The 19,643-nt window shown below is 38.2% G+C and overlaps 1 protein-coding gene across 11 annotated transcripts in view; it reads right to left on the reverse strand.

Moving 5' to 3' along the window:
• Positions 1-19,643, reverse strand: part of TBCK (TBC1 domain containing kinase) — a 115,282-nt gene that overhangs the window by 19,917 nt on the left and 75,722 nt on the right. For 9 of the 11 annotated variants that reach the window (XR_008576973.1, XR_008576974.1, XR_008576976.1 and 6 more), the window contains exon 23: positions 14,603-14,778. Coding sequence is in view for 7 of the 11 variants with exons in the window: in XM_054824770.1 (XP_054680745.1) it covers positions 14,603-14,778 (176 nt within the window). In the remaining 4 variants the exon portion in view is untranslated. The other 2 variants (XM_054824772.1, XM_054824773.1) reach the window with 2 other exon arrangements.

The raw sequence follows: 19,643 nt of genomic DNA on the forward strand, positions 1-19,643 counted from the left end.
CCACCTCCCAGGTGAGTAGTTGGATCTCCCCAACAGGAGGTCAAGGAAATGAATCGCATCAAAGGGGAGAAGGAGGAGGAAGAACAAAGTCAAACTCTTCTGAAAAATTTCAGACTTGCCAAATGAATTCAGCAGTCCATGTGTAGGGGATTCACAGCAGACACAAGTTTGCAATATCCAATTGGTAGTAAGGTAGAAAGAGTAGTGGTTACATAAATACACATTTGGCTGAAACAGCTTAATTTGCCTGATGACTAAAGCTGGCAGAAATCACTACACCCTACTCAGCTGACAGCTTCTCCCTCAGGAGAATGTTTGTGGAGCAACACCAAGGAGGGAAGGGAAGCAAGTCCGCTGCAAAAACAGTTCAATCCTTGAAGCAGGATCTGATGATTACAGGTAACAAATAAACACTTGGGTAGCACAGTCAGGCATTATAAATGTGGACTATGCCAGTGAAGCTGGCTGAGATGACCTGAATTAAGTCTTCTGGAGAAACATTTATGTTATGATGGACTCTAATTACACAACCTTCCTACTTTCACTTATACAGTTCTTGTCTAATTCAACCGATGGGATGAATGCCTCAGGAAAGAATAAAAGTTTAAGAGGAAAGCATGATGTCTACAGCAGAAAACAAACCAGTCAAAATTCACCTATACTGACATAAAAACATTTTCTCCTTATCTAAAAGTATAAAGCCAGAAGAAGTACTCCACAGGTAGACACTATCTGTCCTGTGAATAGGTTTTAGTAACCAGGACAAGCATTTTTTTTCCTTTAATTGGGTTGAAAATAAGGAGAAACATATTCAACTATGAATTTTACAACCATCTTTGCTTTGCCGTAGTATGCCCAGATCTGCTTAAGTGGTTTATTTAGTGACACAGTATCTCTATACAGGCTTTCAACAAAGCTGCAGTCTGAAGCTCCTTGACAGACTTGCGGGAAATAGAATTGCTGAATCAATTCTTTCTTGTAACAACTGTTTTATCAGACTAATTTATTTCCTTCAAATTGCAAAGTGAAATATGTGCATGCACTTATAAGATCATCTTTCCTAATTACATTTAAAAATTTGACTTTATCTGCTGTTTCTGGTAACAACTATATTTCATGTCAGGCATTTTCTCACAGGAATTTCCTAATGAACTGTCAGTCAGCACAAGCTAAACACAGCTAACACCAAGCTGTCAATCCTTCTACCCAGTCCTCCTCACACCTCCTCTTCATACCACCATCCTGCTACAGATACCTGTAGTTTGGCACTGGACTTGAGTTCAGACAGCCCTTGAGGCTGTCACAGCCCCTGAGCACCCAAATCTTGCAGATTCTTCTGAACCTTTAAGACCTTTCCTACTCCTCTCCACAACAGTGTTCCAGCTGTTGTCTACCACCTCAGTGACTACCCTCTTTGCCTCAGTCCAGCCAACTAAGAGAAGATGCATGAGATGCAGACTGATGTTTTAGACAGGAGGCTGAACGTTTGTCCTGACTACTGGCTTCAATTCCCTGTTCAGGCTTTATTATGTCATTGCAGGCATTGGTTTCCATCTGTGAAGAACCAGAAGGAACAGTAGGTGAAGGAAGGAAGAGGGCCCAGTTTAAACCGAATCCTTTGAGTAAGGTTACCTGCTCTCAGAAAAAGTTTATGGTACTGATAGTCTTTTGCTAATTATTTACAAATATCCAACAAATTGCCATCAGGCAGTAGCATCCAACTGAGACTTTGTTTCCAGTTAAATTAAGTTGCAGCTAGTCACATCTTGGGACAGCTGCTTACAATATCTTGTTGAATTTGCCATCTGCAATTTTTTGTTTTAAACAATGAAGGGAGCGTAAGGATTATCTCACAACCTAAAATTTCCATGCTAGTAATACTTATTACTCTATGGGGGGTACAAATAGGACAATTAAAAAAATTAGCCAGGATAGCCACTAGGAAAAGCTTAAGTCCGTATAGCATATCACATACATAAAACGCTTGTTTCTTCCCTTCACTTATCCTTCTGCTGTGACCTATTTACTCTTTTCCAAGGCAGACATGGTACATAACTTCTAAGAAAAATCCCCTTATTCTTTCTTAAAGAGAAAGCAAAAGCTCTACTTTAAGCACAGTGCCAGAGGGTAGTTAAAAGTCCAGTTACACACTTGTGTAGTGCTCCAACAGTTTAGTCAATATACTCATAGTTTTACAGGTAGCATAAGAAATTGTATACTGACTACAGCACTGAAATTGAGAACTGTGTTCCTATACAGATATCAACTGCCTGTCATTATTTAGAAAAGGTAAGAATTATCAGAAAGATACACGCACATTTTCACACACACACACACACGCACACAAGTCTAGATGTGCTAAGATACTGAGCTTAGTACTTAAGTTGCTTTGCCAGTTTTCTGGCAAAGAGAAGAGACTTAGTTTAACATATCCTAACTTCAAGCATCAGTCTTGCTTTAGACTAGTCAGCTATAAGAAGTTGTTCATCAGGGAAGACTGCTTAATCAGCAGGATGGTAATAGGAAAAAGAATATTTAAGCTGAAGTTTGAGGTCTGCTTGCTTCCCAGAAGTTTCTCTAACACCACCCTAAATTTTTTACTTTCAAAGTACTTATTCTTCTCACGCCATTAATTTTCAAATAGGCCTGGGAATTGCTAAGCCATATGCATTTACTGCTCTTAATAAGAAGAAATAGGCATTAAAAATTTAATTTTTTTTTAAAATAATATTAGGAATTAAAGCTGCTTAAGCATTCTCAAATTAGAAGTCAAGCTTCAGAAAGATTAAAGCACTCCAGAACATGACGCTGGCACAATCATAGCTCCTATCTATTTTTCCATTAGCCTGTAATCTCTTACAGGCATTTCATCTTGGCTATTAAATGAAGATATATATATTTTTTGGAGAAAATAAGCAAGTAACTTTAGTTCTTCTGAACCTGAACTTTACAGTTCCATCTGATAAACACAGGAGCTATAAAGCAACCTTTTATCCATGGAAAGGACAGCTTTATCTGAGTAGAAGCAGGGTTTCCCCTCTTTTGTCTTTGAAGTTGGCAAAACTTATTACAGCAAATTTAATACAGAAGGAACTTCAGCCTGAAAGTCAGTACAGTTAAAATCTGGGGTTGGTGCAAAATAATCTATTCAAGGTATCAAAGTCCTTCATAAAGAAACATGCTTCATGGAAGATGTAATTCCATAGTTTTGGAACATAATTTGATTCTGAAATCAAATGTATGCATGTATATCTAGGAATAAGACAACAAAAACATTTTAAAACCAGCTTAGAAGATAATATTTTAAAATATTTCTGAAGAATTGATCAAATAGAGAAAGAGACAAAAGCAGATTCACACAGCAACCACAAACAGATGCAACTCTGAATCAAGGGTCACACTAGTTTGTAGCAAACATATTGCTGTTTATGCTTGTTTTTACTTTAAATAACCACGATGGAAGAAAGGTAATGTATTTTTTACAGTAAATTCCACCTAAATATGATACTTATGTGATAGTGCCATCATATAAGTTTTGGGATAAATCTATTGTGTTGGGTTTGCGTGGCAAGGTTTTGGTAGCTGGGGGGGCTACAGGGGTGGCTTCTGTGAGAAGCTGCTGGAAGCTTCCCCTGTGTCTGACAGAGCCAATGCCAGCCGGCTCTAAGACCGGCCCGCCACTGGCCAAGGCCAAGCCAATCAGCACCTCTGTGATAACATATTTAAGAAGAAGAAAAACACTTAGAGAGTGAGAGCTTTTGCAGCTGGAGAGAGGAGTGAGAAGATGTAAGAAACTCTGCAGACACCAAGGTCAGTGCAGATGGAGGGGGAGGAGGAGCTCCAGGCGCCGGAGCAGAGATCCCCCTGCAGCCCCTGGTGAAGACCATGGTGAAGCAGGCTGTGCCCCTGCAGCCCATGGAGGAAGGATGAGGGGGTGTAGAGATTCCACCTGCAGCCCGTGGAGGACCCCACACCGGAGCAGGTGGAGGCACCTGAAGGAGGCTGCGGCCCATGGGAAGCCCACGCTGGAGCAAGTTCCTGGCCGGACCCGTGGACCCGTGAAGAGGGGAGCCCACGCCAGGGCAGGTTTGCTGGCAGGACTTGCGACCTCGTGGGGGATCCCACGCTGGAGCAGTTTGCTCCTGAAGGTCTGCACCCCGTGAGAGGGACTCCAGGCTGGAGCAGGGGAACGATGAGAGGAGTCCTCCCCCTGAGGATGAAGAAGCGGCAGAAACACCGTGTAATGAACTGACCGTAACCCCCATTCCCCGTCCCCCTGTGCTGCTGATGGGGGGGAAGGTTGAAGCCGGGAGTGAAGTCGAGCCCGGGAGGATGGGAGGGGTGGGGGGAGATGTTTTAAGATTTGATTTCATTTCTCATTCCTCTACTCTGTTTTGCTTAGTAATAAATTAGATTAATTCCCTCTCTCAGTTCAGTCTGTTTTGCTCGTGATGATAATTAGTGAGTGATCTCTCCCTGTCCTTATCTCAACCCATAAGCTTTTCGTTATGCCTTTTCTCCCCTGTTTAGTGAATGAGGGGAGTGAGAGCGCGGCTCTGGTGGGCACCTGGCCTCCAGCCAGGGTCAACCCACCACATCTATTTATATAGAGTAGCACTATTTTATAGCAATTAAAATATAGCAGTCCAATGAAAACAACTGGTAGAAAAGAAGAGGGAGAATAAAAAAGAACAGGACACTTCAGGACAGATTTGTAGGCAAAGCCACTGCTATCGTGTTTGTATCAAAAAAGCAGTTTCCACGACAGGTGGAGTCAGTTTTCAGGAAGTATCTGAAAGCAAGACCAAATAAGAACACTGGATTTTAGCTGCATCATCTAAAAGGACTTTATGACTGAAACCAGTGTGTTTGCACTTAGTATTTTCAATGCAAATATTTTTGTTTGTATCCTTCATAATTAAGTAGATGCAGTCAGAACGTAATCCCTTAGGAACATTGTCCTTCGCATGTTTATTTTTGGTGGGGTGTTTTTGTTTCTAAACAAATAGAATGACTCCTATTGCTCCCTTGAATTCTGATGGCCTGCTAAGCAAAAAGTACTTAACTCCTTTACCAAGACAGAATGATGCTTAAATCCACTGTTACTGGCAGAAAGAGGCCTATACAGGCAGGAAAGTATTCTAATGATCATAAATAAATAAAAAGGAATACATGTCTTGACACACTCCCTATTCCCCCTCCCCTCTCTACCCCTGCCCCCTTTTTTAATGACCGTTATTAGCAAAGGGTCATACAAAAACGCTTCAATGTTTTTTAATGTTCAGTCAGGACTACTTATAAAGGAGAAGCAGCCACACTTCCAGATTTTAGGAACTGTTTTCTAAAATTTTTCAAACACTTGAGACTCACTGTTCTCTATGCAACCTCTCTAGCAAACTCATTCTTACAGTTCAGATGCAGTCCTCCCTTGCCATCATATTCTGTTTCTCTCATTTCCAAGTCAAGACATCAGTGCCTACCTTCTCTATGCTCCTATTTCCCTCTACTTCCTATTTCTTCAGTTTGCTCCATTTCATTTTGCAGGTACATTTTGCAAGCTATTCTCTTCCACCTCCTCCATCCTCCTCCTGGCTCCTCTACAAAGCTCCCTACTCCAGAACCCACACCTTAAGGATTGCGCAAACAGCAACTTTTAGCCAATTGTCTTTCAAAAACATCCTCCAAATGTCTTCATACACCATTGCAGGCAGTCTACAAAAACATGAGTTCTGCTTGCTAGAGTGGCTCATTATTAAGGAAATCTCTCTCTCTTTCTCACTGAAACAATATGATTGAGTGAATAAGTTGAGTCAGCAGAGCAGAAAGACAAGTTTTTCCCTGCATGCAGCTAGGCAGACATGCTGCAAAGTTTCATTAGTTATTGCCTCTGATATGATAAAACAGATAAACACTTCTCACCACTGCAGGGAACCATTTTAAAATACAAAGCTGAGCCATAATCCAGTCGTGCCTGAAAACACCCACAAGAGGCTTTAACACGAAGTAAAACTTGAAGTACAAGCAGCAGCAAGAATGATCCTGCAAACCTTCCCTGCTTTCCATCAGTGCCTCTTCTTTCCTCTTGATGGATGTTCTCTCCTTGACAAGAAATTGCATTACTTTGCTTTCTGAAAAAATATCACAGAATCTTAAGAATATGAAATGTCAGAGATTCCCTCATCCTCTTTAAAAACAAAACCAACAGGAATTTAGTGTCGCATCTCAATGCAAATTGCAACTGGAAGAGGAATTTCCTTTCCCTCACAATGTGATCACGTATGTCACTTGGTGTCAGACACCTTGGATTTAGACAATGTTTTTTCAGGATTCAACTGTAGCTGCTATTTATCCATGATTCCTGTTTTCTGAACTGGCATTAACAACAGCAGCACAGCTCTGGGACATTTTCAGTTACTTACCATGGTGAAGCCTGCCAAAGAGCAAAACATACTGTTAAGGCTCTACCTTAGCTGGTGACTATTAAGAGCAGTGCTGAATTTGAGTAATTGTCAAAAAGTTTGAAATATGGTTAGCCAGACAGTTACCCTGTAAGCCGTATGTGCTTTTTGCATCAATTTCCTTGGATTTCTGTACCACTCTGCTCATTTTAGAAACCCAAGCCCAAGCTTCAGTGAGATATACATAAGTCATCATTCGACAGAAACATTTATGCACATTCAACCTAAAATGCGTTCATTCTCGTTTGCAGGACAGGCTCCATGACTAACTTTTGCTGCAGGTTCAACATTGCAATCAGTATACGCTCCATCTTCTAGTTACTCTGTCACACATATTTGAAACTCAGATTTTCCACTGGTAACAACGGCAGATGAGGAAAAAAAAAATGGCTGTAACAATTTTACTAGTAGATTAAGATGATGTTGATGTGATCATGTAGGCCACCAGCCAAATGGTACTACGCTATCAGCTGCAAGAACGCAGCAACACCACCAGGCAAGAGAGTTGCATTCAGGAAAGTCTTTTTCATCCTGTCACTGTACTTCCTAATAAAGTCATAATGACATCACATCATGACGCAATTGAGAAAACGCACAGCACTTAGCCTGGCCTGAGGCACATAAAGAAACGGACACGATGGAATCCTGGATTCAAGGTTAGCCTGAGGCAGGCTCCTATGGAGACCCACATAGAGAAAAAGAATAGGGCAGGACAGAGAACTGGGAAGTAAAGAAAAAAAAACCCCACTTTAGGCCTTTGATAGAAATAAATATCTCTGACATAAAATACCCCCCCAATGTCATGAAAATTAATTTTTATTACATTTTCTCAATAGCACCGTTATACAGCACTGTGCTTTAAGACATAACTTTCACAGCAGCAATATATGGCATACACAGGAGTTGGTGTATGCTGGAATTAGAGTTGCCATGAGATGCAGGAGGTAGCTATATCTGTGCACCTGAGCATATTTGTGTGTGAGAAACTACTAAGATCTTTGAGTTTACTTCTCCTCCAAAACCTGACTTCAAAAATTTCTCCTAAATTCCATTGCCTTCTAATGCTCCAAGCACACACATAAGAAAATGCAATGCCAAGTGGACCATTTCTTTCTGCAGTATCTAATTGTGCTTATCAGAAGCTGAATAAAGCATTAAGCTTATTTTTAGCACACTCAGTAGGTTATTCTGAGTGTCACTTCTCTCCTAAAGTAAATGCACATACACACTGCACTGCTTTTACATTTGCCTTTTTTATTTAGATGCAGGCCACTGTTTTTTTAATAAAATATGGATTATTTAACGAAGTATGAAATAAAACTGTCACCCAGGAAACCACACCAAGTATTTATATTGGTTGCCAAAAAGACTTATTCCCGCTACAGCCCTCATTCTCAGAGAGGGCCAGAGTCAGTGCTAAACCACCTGAAAACAACTTAGCAACTGTGTCTTCACCCAGCCAGCCAGCTTGCAATCCACAAGCTGATCTCCGCGTGTATTTCTCAGGGCAAAATTCTAAAGCATCCCTCTCAAAGTGTTAACTGTTCATCTTATTGTCAGCAATCCAATAAATAATTACCAGTGAAATTATTAAAACACTGAGGTGTGCAACTATTTCCTAGCATTCTCCATGCACTGGATATGCATTAAAAAAAAAAAAAAAAAGGAAGTGTTTGAAAAATAGCTTACTGCTACTATTCTTCAGCAAGATCGAGCAAATTCCTCCTTGCTAAAACTTAGTTATAACATAAGGCTTTGCTCCAGTTGTACTTGTGGAAAGAAACATTTGCACAACCCCAAGTTTTCAAGAATGGAACCATACCAGCTCACATATCGGAGAGCACCCACCAATAACCAGTGAGAAAAACTGGCATCAATCAATGCAGATGGAAAAAACACAGGCAAAAACCACAGTGGCACTTTGCAGAGCTCAGATTTGGATTGCCAGCTACAGCTGAGTATTTAGTATGGCTTGGCAGATGTAACCCTGGCCAGAGAGACTTCAGAAATTCTGGTTTCCCTCCAGTTTTCATTTCAATATTCCAATGCTTTGGCAAGGACTGGCCTCGGACTACATTACCAGTGCTACCATATGCATTTCAGACAATGTCTTCTCACAGGATACATTCCACAGGAACTAAGATTGGGCATAGAAGGGAAAAGCAGAGTTGGCTCAAATCCAAACTATTTAACAGCTGTAGCAAACTTGAATGCACTGTTCTGTTGTGTTTACTACTTTATTATCAGCCCAATCCTTTCTTTATCTTGTTAACAGCTCATCTGTCAATAACTTCCATACCTTACAGGGTGGTGACAATAGCTGCCATATTCCTTATTCTGCCATACAGTGGTTACTGCTTAAGATTTTTTAAAATAAATTTCTTTTCCCCAGTAATATGGCAAAACTGAAAAAAAGAGAAACATGAAACTTAATTGACTAAAGGCTATCAAACCCAGAATCTGATTTTAAAACAATTTCCAAATCAGAAAAAAGAAATAAAAAGAACATTCCAACAAGATGCAGAGACAGAAAGAGAGAACTGACTAGATTTTATTTTTTTTAATTAATTCTACAGGTATAATTACCCCCTTCCCCAGCACATTTGTTAATCAGTCATGGAATCCCAATTGTGGGAGGTCAAAAAGGTCAAACACACCCAGCTTTCAACTTCAAAGTGGGTATAATCGCAAAGGCTTGTGAGGAAGGACTAGATGGGCAATCAGTGAATCCAGAACCTGAGCCTAAGGCTGCAGGAGGGAGCGCTCCGCCTGCTCCCACTGCCCCATTTACATTCACAGCAGACAAACATGTCCCAGGGAGACTCCGAAACCAAATCTGCAGAAAATATGTTTACAATCCTTAAATATGATCGAAGTGACTGTCCAACAAAACTATTATAGTCTCATATAAATAATATTTAGATTATTATAAACATACTCCTTTAATTCTGCCTCGACTAAGAAAAAAACCACATTTGTTCCAATGAGTTTACGTTCAATTAAAATAATTGCTATTTATATTACAACTTAAAAACCAACCACAACATTCATTAGAGACTCTTAAATTAACATTTAACATCAGTTATTTCCTAAACCATGTATTTCCTGTTCTATCCACTCTGGTAATTGATTTATTGCCTTATCTTCTACCAGAAAAAGTCCTAAAACATAAGAAAAAACATTTAAAACCAAGCAGAGTAAATAAAGTACTAAAAAAAGACTTCCTTCAGCTAATTTAATCTGCAGAACCAAAGCCCTGGAAGCAGAGGTTTCCTTACATGTCCCACTTTTTGGTTGCTGGCTGCCTGGCTTTGAGTATCAAAAAAAATATTTGATAAGCTAACAAATACACCAAGAAAGTTTTGAAGCTTTCAACAATTCCTAAAAATATTTACCAGAATGTGATGAGCTTATGACATGCCCAATTAAACAGTGAATTTATTCACTCACAGGAGAGTGACATAGAAAAGTGTATTTTAACCATCTCATCTCAGAAATGACAAACCCAACTACTCACTCAAGCTGTTGGCAGCTACAATCAGAAAAACAGAAGCATCGAAGGCACATGCAAAATAAATTAGAAACATTAACTCAGGTCTTGATCAGTTAGCGCTTTGCACAACATGAACTAAAGACAAATCTGAGGAACAGCTTTCTATTGAGTAGTAGATCAATGAAAGAAAAAAACAAAACCAAGTTGCCTGTAAAAACAGAACACCAAACAAACCTGAAATGTATCAAGGCAGTCAGAAGACCCTAGAGGCAGAATATATATAAACAGCCTTATGAACAGCAATATGGACATTGCACCACTGCACTTGGACATTTCCTAGCTTGTAGACTGAAAGAGAAATGTTGGTATACAGTACTTATCATGCTTCTTTTAGAAGAATAGATGGACTTTACACACCAGTTATATGAGGGCTTAATATAAACCTAGCCAATACATTTTGTATGGATAAATATATCCTAGCTGCACATAGGAAATTAGAAGCAACTGAGCACTGGCGTATTTATTGCAAATAGGCCTGAATTCCCATCTGTAAGAAGTCTGTCACACAAGCTATCCTTTATTATCTGCAAGGAAAAGTTACCATCAGGAAACTTTGCTCACTGTTTTTGATATAAACAAACGTTTTTCATGTTTGTGCTGTTTCATCAAGCCATTAAGTCACCTTCCCACTCAGGTATTTCTCCTACTTCATCAAAACCAAAAAGCTGAACCAGACTGGTGGCATTTAAATCAGTGCAAGGATCAATAATCATCTGGTAGAATTTTCTCCAGTTGAATGCTTTCATTCCCCAACATTCATCAGGAAGTCCCATACTTGAAAAGAGAGTTGGCAGTAAAAGACCAGGATGAAGGCATAATTGTATCAGCCTTGGGATTTCTGGGAGTCTACCTGCCACACCTAAGCAGACATTCATAAGGATAAAGAAATTGCATCATTCTCTTGCTTTTACAGGTAGCTGTATAGAGTGTACATCTACCATGTCTATAATAACGGAGATACAGGCATAGCAGAAAATTTTTAGATGACAAGTGTTATTTGACTCTGTGACTCCTAGACATTCAAGAAAAACACTTTGGGAGTTTCTAGGGCATGAAGGTTCAGGAAGAGTAAGACCAAAAAAATCATCAGTGTACTGGTCAAGAAAAAATTACAGACATAAATTTGAGTAGACTGCTACTAAAATTCAGTAGTGAATTTAAAGGTTTTTTCTGTTCTTATTTTTGACATTTTATCTTTCTCAAAATAAACATGCAAAACCACTTAAGATGTGCATTCATTCTCTCTGAAACTATTTCCTCCTTGAGATTTTATCTTGGTAGAAATATGCTTACTGGCAGAAAGAGTAGAAGATTAAGCAACACACAAGTCCAGGAGGGAAGAGAGCACCCAAGCCTATTTATGAAGTTGCAAATAGATGCCACTAAAACGAAAACTATCACACTAGTGATAAAAAGAGTCAAAACAGCTTAGTTTTACTGGCTTCTGATTTAGGGAGAAAAGTGCTCACCCAGGGGCAAATACTTCTCATATTAACCAAAGCACCGTAACATGAAGATACAAATATTTGAGTAACTGATAAAAAGCACTCAAGAAACAAACTGAAGCAACTTAGAAGGAAAATACAAATATACGAGTAGGAGACAGCTGGTGTTTAGAATTAAATACACTAAATGCTTAATGTTTCAAGAAGTCATAAATTACCGTCAGAAGCAAACACATAGCTTTGTTTACAAAGGAATTGTTTCCTACCTTACCCACCCTCAAGTACAGAGGTAACCCACAAATATAAAACTGGAGGTACAACGGGCTTGTCCAAATAATGACCAACTAAATGGGTGGGGAAACAGCAAAGTAATTTTTTAAGAGCTAGACTGACCAGCAAGTACACCACAGTGTTTTAGAAAATCCATTAAAGGCTACTGTGCGTACTAAAGATTGAGCTCAGATTTCACTGCGTTCAAGTACAAAACAAATTTCCGCATGACATCAAACACAAGTAGAGGTTATGTCTGAAGAAAGAGATAGATAGTTCCATGATTAAGGTTAAAACCAAACAAAACCCAAAACACCTTTGGGTGCAAACAGTATATTTCACCAATAATTTCTAATTTTATTTAGCAGTGTTGCTCAAACTCCTGAGAAATGTTATCTTATAAAGACAAACATCCAGAACTGGTCACAAGTTAGAGGTAGGTCATTAGTAGCTCATGTTACACAGGATTTTTAAAGTCTGAACTATGGCTCCTGACAGAATCACAACATATTTAGCTGGTATATATCTGTCTCAAAATCTGACACACAAAAAACCAGCACATGAGAGTAAACACATTTGTATACTATAACTTAGCACATGAATCAGCTTCCTTGTCGTTCAGGTGTCCATGAGATTAGTTTCCTCTTTGCTACAGAAAAAGCCTGAATATGTTAATGTATTTCTGAATAAATCACATAGTCCTGCTCCATGTGATGAACTAAAAAATCCCTACAGTAGTACTCAAAAGATCCAATACATTTGAGCTTCAAAAGAAGGCAAACCATCAGTTATGCTGCAGTAAATGAAAAGTGTTTTTCTGTTGAGTAGAAACAAGTAGAAATGAATGAGAAGGCATTAGAAGTTATGGTATTTATTTTTTTTTCTCTCTATAACATACAAAAAACATTAGCTTAATTTCTTGGAAACTGGGACAGATGAGCCTAATTACTGGCATTATAAACAAACACAATTTCTGGTATAAAAATAAAATTACTATTGTTAAAATACACCCAAAAATTTCTCAGGAAGTGGAAGAATACTGAAAGAAACTTTGCTTGATCCAAAATAATGGATTTTTATCTCTGTTACAAATATAAATCTTTGTTCTATTTACCAGTTCAGTAGACCATTGCTGCTTTCTCCTGTCTCCCTCCTTGCTATTTCCAAGTCCCTTCACTCTTCCTTGGACACAGAAAAGCACAAGCACATCCTTAGCAATGAGGAGACTTGTCTTTTTACTCTCTTGTCATCATAACATTAAGAAATGCTAACACGTACACAAAACCATTTTCACTGTTAGCACTATCAGGCATTGGACCAGGTTGCCAAGAGAGACTGCATAATCTCTTCCTTTGGAAGTTTTCATGAACTGACAGAACAAAGCCCTGGGCAACCCCATCTGAATTCAGTGTTGGGCCTGTTTTCTGCAGGAATTTGTACCAGATAACTTCCTAAGGTCCCATCTGAATTATTATATGAACGTGCAGCCCTTAGCTCCTTCATAAAGTCTCTCTACATATCTCTGGAAAAGCACAGAAGCAGTTGTGTTGGCTACAATTCCTGTATGACAACCATCAGTATTCTCCTGTCATTTCAGTTTTCCTTCCAACTGCCTTTCTACATCCACCTATTATTTCTGCAATCCTGTAAGCTCTTTGGAGTTTCCTTTTGTTCTGTATTTGCATGTCTTGCACTTGGAGTCCTGGGTTTCTGGCTAAGGCTTCCAGAAATAACAGCAATAGAAATAAAATCAAAACTAAAGTAAAAAATAAGAAAATGACTGAATATCAGACTCAAGTTTAAGGACTACTTAAAAAGTAAGATACACTTCAGTGACAATATATTTCTTAGTTTCTTAGTAGTTAAGAAAAACAGATGGAAAGACTAAAAACTATTGCAATTGACCAAATAGATATGGCAGGTCTATATATCCTTGCCCTATTATTGTAATGTACTCATGAATGAATTCTGATTATAGGAGAACGTGGAAGGAAAAAAAAACCAAAATAAAACTGTTTAATTTTTTAAGAGATTAACTAGATTTACACTGCTGAGAGCAAGGAAAGGAATAATTTCAAATCACCAGTCATGGTGTATTTGACAAGAGAAACAACCATCAGATTTTACTGGAGAGAGAAGGGAAAAACATTTTTGCTAAACTATCTATTTAATGCAGATATACTCTTAGCCACTAGTTATTCTTTGCCAAGACAAACACAGGCATAACTCACATACTATCTCTCAAAATAACTTGAGCCATACATTTAACCTGACATGCCAAGATGGAAAAAGTAGTCAGAGCTACCTGCATCACTTTCCAGTTACCTATTTCTCACTGGCAAACTGTTTGTCTTACTATTTTTCTCCTAAGATAAAGTCTGTTTGTAGTTCTGCAGGTGAGTCGTGGACATTGGTCTGTTGTGGTAAAAAACACCACACGACTGAAGGAGCAGGAGTTGGGAGAGGCAGAAACACGGCACAAGAAGAAGTAATTGTATTGACATGTACCTCAAAGAAGCTGAAGTTCAAAGCTGTGAAGTTAAAAAAAACCAAAACACCACAAAACAAACCAAAAAACCAACAAAAAACCAAACCCCAACCACCTTTCAGTTAATTCTCATTCAATGCATTGGATTGTTCATCAAAATTAATATGGCATAGGCTTTAACGCTGTGCACTAACTGACAAGCAAATCAGAATATCTGATGAATGTGTCAAATCCCTGTGCTTGGAAGTGACAACATAAATGCCAGTAACTGAGGTTTGGTGGGTATTTTCTTTCAATCTAATTTTGAAAGAGAAAAAAACAACACCTGGGGCTGGAGAAACATGCAATCTGAACAATTCTTCCTCTCTCCAATTCCCAGGTCACTTACTAGGTCACTTCGAGGTGCTTCCTGATAGTCTGCTGAAAAGCAGGACATTGAACTTCTTGTGCCGTTGCTCTCACTGGCTTGCCGTGGAGGCTGTGCATATTGCCTGTACGTAGCACTCTTCGGAGTCCAGCGAAACAGGTTGATCGACTCACGAACACAACGCTCAATATCAATCTCTGATCAAGGATTTAAAGAAAAAACAAGAAATGCAAGCGTGAAAAATCAGCAAAGCCAATTAACCTAGCTATGACACTGCTAAATACACATTTATCCATTGATACCTCTGTCTCTGTCTCTCCCCCTTAAAGGGCACGTAGTTTTCAAAAACATTTTCCTATTCAAAAAACACGCTTCAAAGTTGTTTATGAAAAACCAGCAAAGACATTTTAAGCATTAATTTTATCCCTGGTTATGTATGGAAATCTGTTTAAGAGAAGTGTAACAGAACTTTAACCAATGCAAAGGCAGGAATATAATCAAAGCCTAGTCATTATAAGGCATCTTTCATTAGATGTCTTTGCAAGTCAGACTACTGACTCAAATGTAAGTACATGCAGTACATCAAAAGTATATTTCATGCAGTGCATGGACATCAGGATTTTTGGATCGACTGAGTGTCTTATTTGTCAGTTAAATACTGCTATGAGCCAGACTGAAAGCTTTCAGTTGTCAAACTTGGTGTGCCTTTTTGACAAAGCTACATATTATCCGCTTGGTGGAAAACAGGATTGCTCAACACTAATTTGTGCTTGATAGACACAATGGATTTATTTTAGAGCCTTTTTAAAAAAAAAATAACAAAAAACCCAGTCCAAAACACAACCAGACATTCACAGTGAAACATTCTGGCTGAAGGAGTGAAGTGTTGTGTATGACAAAATATTACTCAACTTGGGAGGAAAGCAGACACCCATCAAATAGGAAGCATACTAAAATAAGCTGTGGTCAAATAAAATTTATCAAAGCATAATGAAAAACATATGCAAAAGAAAAAAAAAAGTAAACCTATTGCAAATATAATTTTTGCATCACTAAGCATCCTGCATGTATCTATCTTGTAACAAGATGTAACATAAAAACCATTTACTTTTCTATCACTACAAAATACTGGTTCGTTTCGCATCTCCTGCCTGCAGTCTCACGAAGAGAAAACTTATCCCAGCTTGCATTTTATGACAAACCTAGTGTAGTGCGTCAGAGAAACAACAGGTATATTAGCACTTCTGGTGTCTGTCCCAAGCATCTTGGATGATTCATTACAGCACTCACAGTTTAGAAGATTGAAGCATCACCTTCTGTGAAGAAAATAGAGGCACTGTACCCAAGCTTTATCTGTATATCTCAAACAGATTTGATGCATTGCCATCAATCAGGGAGTTACTCCAGAAACAGTCATTCGCAGGGTGGTGAGCTAAAGAAGCTGAAATTGAAGCTTGGGGCAGAATATTCCAGTTGGATGAAATTACTTCCTTTGTTTAAAATCTGAATGAATGATGTGATCCATTAATCTCCCATTCAAAAAGCTGCCTGTATTCAGGTAGGATACAACCTGTAGCATATGCTCTAATTCCATTGAAGACAACATGCTTATGTGCTACCTTGTTTCTGAAATTCTGAAAAATCTGAAACTATAGCTGTGGCTTACCTAATTTTAATTCTAGCTCTAAAATCTTTTCATGGAGGTGAAAGTAAATCACAATTTTCCTTAAGCATATCAGGGGATAACAGTTGCCACAGAGAAATGGACAATGTGGTGTCTCAAACAGTAACTAACAACTTTTCATTCTGTGATGAAGACATATTAGATATTTCATTTTGAATATACTGTAATGGAAGGTTGTTATTTGGTATCATTTCCAAGGATAATCCATGCAACTGGAGAATTTTACACAATTTCTAAATTCAGATAAAGACAGCAGATGCCTTTCACTGGTTATTATTCCTAGAGCACAGAATACACTCTGAAGCATGGTCATTACAGTCACACTTTCTCTATGTTTCTGAAGACTCATTTTATTTATAAAAAGTCAAGAATTTCAGTTCAAGACTGTAGTATAGTTATGGGGTTTATTTCTTTCTGTAAAGAGACTGCTATAACTGTGAGCTACAGCCCTGTCTCCTGAGATTCTTAGCTAAGGAAATGTTAGTAGTACCTTTGTAATAACTGAGGTGAAAGCAGAATTTAGCCAGTGTAAAAAAGAAATAGTCTGAAAAACAATAATTAATAGCATGAGAAACATTTGGTTGTGAGAGGACATAATAACCTATAAATATCTGAAATTGAAAACAGAGAACTGGGGGATGCAATAGGAACGCTATGTGCAGTAGAAAGTTAAGAAAGAGCTGAAAGCAGAAATTGAGATTGACAGAGTTAAGCATTGAGACAGGCCATCAAAATATTTTTCCCAGAAACAAGCTCTGTAATTCCAAAAGGAATCCATTTAGAGAATTGGAAAATGTAACAATGGGTTTCCCTAAGAATGATAACCAGTTCTCACACAGCAAGTTATAAATAAAAAAATAAATTAGGAGTTTGTTGTTCTGTTTGGTTTCTCATTTCTTCTAAGCAGGATTTCAGGAGGACTATGACCATGCCTGAAAATGAAATTCCATGAAGGAAGAGGGAATTGTAAATGGGTTAGGAGGGAGGTCATCAAAAGCCTAACACCAGTTTACAGTCTGCTGATTAATTGATCTGCTTCTAAGTAATGCAAAATAAACAAGGAGATTGCGATTTCCACAAATAATAATAATAAAAATAAATATATGTATGCATATAGGCACATGTATGCATATATATGGGAACGGTCAACATTTATCACCCACAAGGGAGACAAGACTATTAATACTGAAAGAATTTACTTGCATCCTTTTTAAAAAAGCAATTAGTTTCAGGATATTGGAGTTCAAACAACATTAAACTGGTGTAAATATTTACAAAATATTTATTAGTTACATTGCATGAACAAGCTTCACAGTTAAGTAACCTTCAAGCCCATCTTCACCCTTTGTTTGAAATTTCAGTTTAAGAAAAATCACTTCCCGTCAGTAACTAAAATGCAATGGATTCTTTTGCAGCCTTGCTGGATAAGATCTTTTCTCCTCCTTTTGGCTAATAAGTAAGGGTCTGTTGTGCTACTTTAATTCTGATTTCTTCCCATGCCCTTTCAAATATATGACAAATGAGTCAGTCTCCGATTAAATGTCCATCTTTTGTTATCGCAACAAGACTTTGCATTCATGCAGTATTAATCCTGTTTACACTCTTCCTGCTTCCAAGTAACTGTGCATAAGCCAGAAAATATTAAAGCTTACACATTATTAAAAACATGCTGTTGGTATGTCAGAAGTGTAAATACAACAAGCCAGTGCCTAGATTCTTGAGTAGGACTAAGAACAAATGAAGAGAGTACCTCACCAGGATGCCAGACTACTTCTCATGTGCAAACATATTAGAACAACATCCTCCTGAGAGCAAGCTCTGCATAAATCTCAAGGTATCAGTAAGAAGCGAACAAACAAGGAAAAGGACAAGGAGGGCCTGCTTACTCATGGACACATAACATCTCTGTGCTCTCCAAGGTCCCAACACCAGTGTGTTTTGTATTTTAAAAAGCATGTACCTTCTGTTTTATTCATACAAATTATTTTGCTGGAAAATCTGTAATGAAAATGTGCTGACATAACATGCTGTCATTAACTGTGAAGTGTGTGTTGAAAAAAAAATTAAGCCTAACTTTAAACATAACAAATACTATGAAAATAAGTTCTCCTTTCAAAATTTAGTACGTCTTCAGGCAGTCTGGTTTTCAAAAAGTGCAGAACACCTGCATTTCAAAAAGTCAAAGTTGGCACCCAGGTACCTAGGAACTAAAAATCACAAGTTTCATTTAAAAACATTGGGTTTAGGAGTTCTGGCTCAACTGAACTCAAGTATTTCACAGTCAAGCAGCAATCAACCCTTACAGGAAACAATTCTATGGCACCAGCTGATTACTCCATTACTTGGCATCAAAAGACTCCTGAGATTTCTAAATATGCAAATAATATGGAACTGAAAAAGGCAGGGGTGGGAAAGTAATCTAACAGTGATATCCTGGTTTTGCCATGGCCCTATCCCAATATTAAGCCTACTGAAATATTTTCCTCCTTTTCTGAACTAAACTTCCTGGTTGCTGGAAGATATTACTTTTGCTCTGTTCATGCTAAATTATCACTCCCTACCAAGCCGTTGACTCCCTCCGACAACAGCCTCAACTGAAAAGGATGGGTCAGCATGACATAGCTGCTTTTGAAGCTATGTGTATTTAGTGTTTATTATTATAGATACAGGAGAGAAGTAGACTGCACTTGAAACAGATGTTAAAAAGTAAGCATCAGTTTAAAGGCAATACACCTGTGACAAAAGCACGTAGAATTTTTTAGTTTTACAGCAAAACCGGACGTGCATACATTGTGCACAGCAAGTGAAAGAAAGTAATGGAGAAAAACATAACACAAACGGTTCTTTCTTAACGAACACGTACACAGACCAAGTCTTTGTGCACAGTTAATCAATTCCAGAGCCCTTTCCTTGGGTAACAGGACACCAGTTAAGAAATTTGGCCAAAATAAACTGCTTCTGCATTTTGGAAACAGTTCAGAATTACAGACTTGGTTTGACCTCTCCATCACAAACAGTTTATTACTACCCTGCCAGGCAACATCAGCTTTCAGCACACGGCCACATAAATAGGCCACAAAACCTCTGTGCTATAAAAGCAGGGAAGCTGAACAGGTCAGTCAGTTTGATCTCATGATTCCTGTTCTCAGAAGAAATAGAGGTGAAAGGCCATAAACATTTTCTTTTCTGATGACATACAAAAAGATACACTAAATCTAGATATTTAAAAGGACAAATCTAGGAAGAGAAGTGACATTTCTAGCTAACATCTCTGTATATTACTGCTAGAAGGTTTCCATAAACTAAAAGGTCAATGCAAAATTATTGCTTTTATACAATTTACTTCATACATTATAGGATAGTTATGTTATTTCATTG

The sequence above is a fragment of the Grus americana genome, chromosome 4, assembly GCF_028858705.1.
Source record: "Grus americana isolate bGruAme1 chromosome 4, bGruAme1.mat, whole genome shotgun sequence".
Lineage (NCBI taxonomy): Eukaryota > Metazoa > Chordata > Aves > Gruiformes > Gruidae > Grus > Grus americana.